Below are 4379 nucleotides of genomic sequence, written 5' to 3'. Positions count from 1 at the left end.
AAATAACCTTCAGAAGCACGAGACATGTTATTAACAGACGGGACGAGGTGCTGCACGTCGTCGTCTGGCTCAGGTATCGTGTTAGTCGGCACATTTTCCCCCTCTGTTGCAGCCGTCCCAGCAGGTGATGCTTCCCTCTCAGACTTAATGAGGACTTTCCATTTGAAGTCTGCTTGCTTTATGGCGTGCTGCTCGCTGGCTGCTTATTAAACTGTATGAAAAGAGAGGGGGGGGGGGGGGTCTCAGGTTTGGTTGGAGTCCTCCTATTGGACAGGGGGGTTATGTCTAACACTCAGAGGTGTATTTAACCCGCTCAGTCCTGTTGGAGCAGTGAAGACGACCTCCAGAGGAAGGTGAGTACAACACGGTCAGATGGCGAGGAGACTCAACGCTCCGATAGTTTCACTGAGTCTCTGCTGCAGGTTACAGAGCAGTTAGACTCTGAGGAAAGACTTTAAATAATCTAAAACTGAAACATGATGATCCAGAGCGAGCTCAGATGTGTCTCAGGAACAGATCATATCGCTTTTATTTGTGTTCTTCATTCTTTAAATCTTTTATTTTCTTTCTGTTCTTTATTCTTTAAATCTTTTATTTCTGGACACAGAGGTTCACGATGATTTCTTCATTATGTTTGCTGGGAGCGATGTGCACCCTGATGTTCCTCCCAGGTCAGTTCTCATCAAACAAATCAAGATATGACAGAATCATCATCATTGACCATTTCCTGTTTAACCCTTTGTGTCATTATTCATGTGTTGTCTCCTTCAGGCCGGCTGGAGGCCAAATCTTTGTTAAACGTCCTCCAGCAGGAAGGTCATAGCTCCTCTTCAACTTTAAAAAAAGATTATTATCTTGTTTAGAAGTCAGAGCTCCTCTTTAACTTCACTTTTTTATTATTATCTTGTTTTGAAGTTGACTCGGTTTGATCTCTCGTCTCAGAGATGGTTCCTGTCGGTGATCTCAGTATCGACTCAGAGAAAGCGAACGGCTTCCTGACTCACTCCAGACCGAAGCGTAACGTGGACCCGAGGTGGTACAGAGGAAACCCGGACTTCCAGGCTTATTACCGCTACTACAGCAGCATCGGACACACGGAGGGGGTGAGACACTTTACGACTCAGCGTCTAACGTGATGATAAGTGAATCATTCAGAGGGAAACATGTTCTCCAGTCGACCTCAGAGAGAGCGTTTGACTTTAATAATCAGGCAGCTGATCAGGGCCCCAGACCAGTAAGGAGGCCCCAGACCAGTAAGGGCCCCCCTGGGGGCTGACAAACTTTAAACCAAAGCTGTGGCTCTTATTTTGCAGTGACAGTAGGAAACCTCCCTTAGGGGGGAGGACAGAACTCACTCTCCTGGCTCTGCTAAATGTTTTGTTTTAAGAAACAAGACGTTGAGTTTATTCATGAAAGTTAAAGTTAGTTTAATCCTCGATGAATGAAGCGCTGAATATCAGGACATAAAGATCCAGCAGTATGATAATTATATTAAAGTGTTTATGAATGTTTGTTTATCTGTTTTTTTTCAGCTGTACGAGATCGACAAGCTGCGGATGCTTTACCAGCAGATGAGGTACCTGGAGCACACCTACGGCCCTGACGCCTCCTCCTTCCAGAACAAGCTGGGGCTTCCAGTGATCATGTGTGACCCCGCCACGGACAAGAAGTGCAAAGTGGCCCCCCTCCCCCTCCCATGAAAGGGGTCCCAAAGCCCACTGAGCCCCCCCCTCCCCCTCCAATCATCTCTCAGGCTGACGTGCTCTACCTGTGCAACAAGAAGGACCCCCTCTGCAGGCCGCACATCGTCTACATGCCCACCGGCTCTGTGCCCGTGCTCTGTGACCCCCGCCACCACCCCCACTGCACGCCGCACAAAGCTGCACCAGAGCCGGTCGCAGTGCCCCCCCCTCCTCCAATAAAGTCCGCCCCACCTCCTCCAATGAAGTCCGCCCCACCTCCTCCAATGAAGTCCGCCCCCCCTCCTCCTGTCCTTGTCAAGAAGCCCCCCCCGGCACCCATCCGCACCTTCAAGGGCATGGAGTATGACTGCGACCCCTACTGGGACCCTGACTGCCTGATCGACCACCCCCCCAGGCCCATGAAGGGGAAGGTTGTGGTTCCCCCCCCACCGCCTCCGCCTCCCATGAAGGCAGAAAAGAAAGAGGAGCCTGCGGAGGAGGCGGCGCCGCCCGCTCTCGTCCCAAAGAAAGTGGCGCTGTACCCTTACCCGTACTACCACCCGATGCCCTACGACCCCAGAGACGATCTGTACGACCCGGCTCGCTTCCAGTACCCGCAGCCCGCTGCGTCAGCTGACGAGCCGGCAGAGGACGGCCAATGAAACATCACGACGTTTATTCAACGTCCTCCGAGTCGACCTTTGAACAGTTGCAGCACTTGTTTATAAAAAAAAAACATATTTTTGATCTCTGTGTTCATAAAGAATAAAGAATCCTAAAAACACAAAACATCGTGCTGTCAGTAAAATGTCTCATGTTTCAGACCTTAAAGAAAAACTTTATAGAAATAATAAATCTTAAACTTTATAGAAATAATAAATCTTAAACTTTATAGAAATAATAAATGTCCCTGAAGGTCTCGTTTGCTTTGACCACATGGCAGAGCGGGTAGAGGCTGGAGGTCATTATCTCGAGTTCCGCTGTTCATTTAATAAACAAAAATGCTGACTACTGTTAGACGTTAGGCGTTCATACCTGCAGGCCCAATCAAACAGCAGGAGACCCACTTCAAACGCAGAGCTAACACTCCAACAATAAAGCTGCAGCTACGTTAGCTTCACTTTGAGCGCGTAACGTCGAGCAGGTCGTATCGAGAGCAGCTCATTAAGAGTCAAAGTCCAATGAAAAAAAAACCTCAGCAGATCATTTATTACATACAGAAACAGAAGAAAACAATGAAACATGTACAGTGGAGGAGGAGGAGGAGTCTGTGAGCCGCTCTAACTGATCGATGTGTTGACCTCTGACCTCGTGGTTGAAAATGGTAAACTGCTTTGAAAAGCTACTGTTGCTTTAAGTGTTTGTTTCTGCTGATGATCAAAACACAAACAAACACAAACAGAGAAAACAAACAAACTGCAGTGCTCGCTTCGTCTCAGAAGAAGAGTCCTCTCATCCTGCGGCCGATGCCCTGTCGGTCGTACAGGACGTTGAACTTGTTGATGAACTGGTTCATACTGTTGCAGGTCTTGGTGATGGTGCCTAAGTACGCCATGAGGCCCACGTCGTTACATTGCTGCAGGGAGAGAAAGAGGACATCGTCATGGAAACCGTGAACTGATTCAAACTCTAAACGACTCGTCTTTATTTTTTCACAGATTTGAGTCCTTAGATCAGCGGTCCCGAACACCTGTTGGTTTGACCTGATAACTGCTCTCATATCTGACAAACCGAGGGGCGTCCAAAACCGCCGTGTGGGGGCGTGTCTTAAAAGCGCCTACCTTCTCTGGTCCAAACAAATCCAGAGCATTCAGGAGCAGAATGTAAAGTTAGAAGGAGGACATACTGGCTGCTGCATTGTTGAATTTAACGAGGCTCACAGGTAAGAGAGCCTTCCACTGGATAATCACTGCAGTGGTTATTAATCAGTTCCAGCTGGAAACTGATGCAGCGAGGAGCTCCTCATTGTCAGAAGACGTCAGATTATCGACTTGCTTCATCGTCAAGTAAAGAAAACGAGCGAGTGAGGAGATAACATTCTTCAACATCGAGGATACTTCACAGAGCTGTTAAATAATGAAGTCCACCACTGTGTCCCCCTCCCCCCCTCCCCCTCCCCCAGGTGAATTCTCCTGATTATATCCTGCTGTGTCTCACATCAGCTCACTCTGACTTTCTGCAGAATAAATACGAGGAGGCTGGAGGAGAAACATTCAGCTGTTTGAGTGATCACATGACGCTCAGAGTGATCACATGACGCTCAGAGTGATCACATGACGCTCAGAGTGATCACATGACGCTCAGACTGAGAAACTTCAGGAGGTTTGTGAAGCTGTGATAGAGACGTGCACGAGAGGCGGAGCTCCCCCGACCTTCAACGAGGTGATCTGACTCTTCTACCCCCCCGACGACGACAGTATCGCCCCCTAAACCCCGCCGACCTCGTTCACACACGACCTGCTGCGACCTCAGCGGAGAGGAAGAAGAACAGGAACACACCCACAGTGTTTATATTCTGTCGGGGTGCGTAACGCTTACATCGTAGAAGTCCGTTTGAATTTGATGGTGCTGAGGACCGGCAGTCTGTGACACAAGGCGTTAGCTTCTCGAAGGATCTCGTGGTTAAATGGCACCTCTCCTGCGGCGTGAAGAGAAAAACATGTGAAAGCAGAAAAAGATGGAGGCCAGAAAGACGCC

General features: G+C 48.8%; 1 protein-coding gene and 1 pseudogene across 1 annotated transcript; one reads left to right on the top strand and one right to left on the bottom strand.

Moving 5' to 3' along the window:
* The first annotated feature begins 320 nt into the window (after window positions 1–320).
* LOC136179947 (uncharacterized) lies at window positions 321–2471 on the top strand (annotated as a pseudogene).
* A 405-nt stretch (window positions 2472–2876) lies between these two features.
* cops6 (COP9 signalosome subunit 6) lies at window positions 2877–4320 on the bottom strand (the record flags this gene model as incomplete). Its single annotated transcript, XM_065958777.1, is given in 2 exon segments — window positions 2877–3258; window positions 4221–4320. Coding segments are annotated over 2 exon segments (134 nt in total), but the record flags the coding sequence as incomplete, so codon positions are not given.
* Between the last annotated feature and the right edge of the window lie 59 nt (window positions 4321–4379).

This window comes from Labrus bergylta, chromosome 9, assembly GCF_963930695.1.
Source record: "Labrus bergylta chromosome 9, fLabBer1.1, whole genome shotgun sequence".
Classification (NCBI taxonomy): Eukaryota; Metazoa; Chordata; class Actinopteri; order Labriformes; family Labridae; genus Labrus; species Labrus bergylta.
The sequence above is the reverse complement of the archived record's forward strand: the minus strand, read 5'-3'. Positions and strand labels throughout refer to the sequence as shown.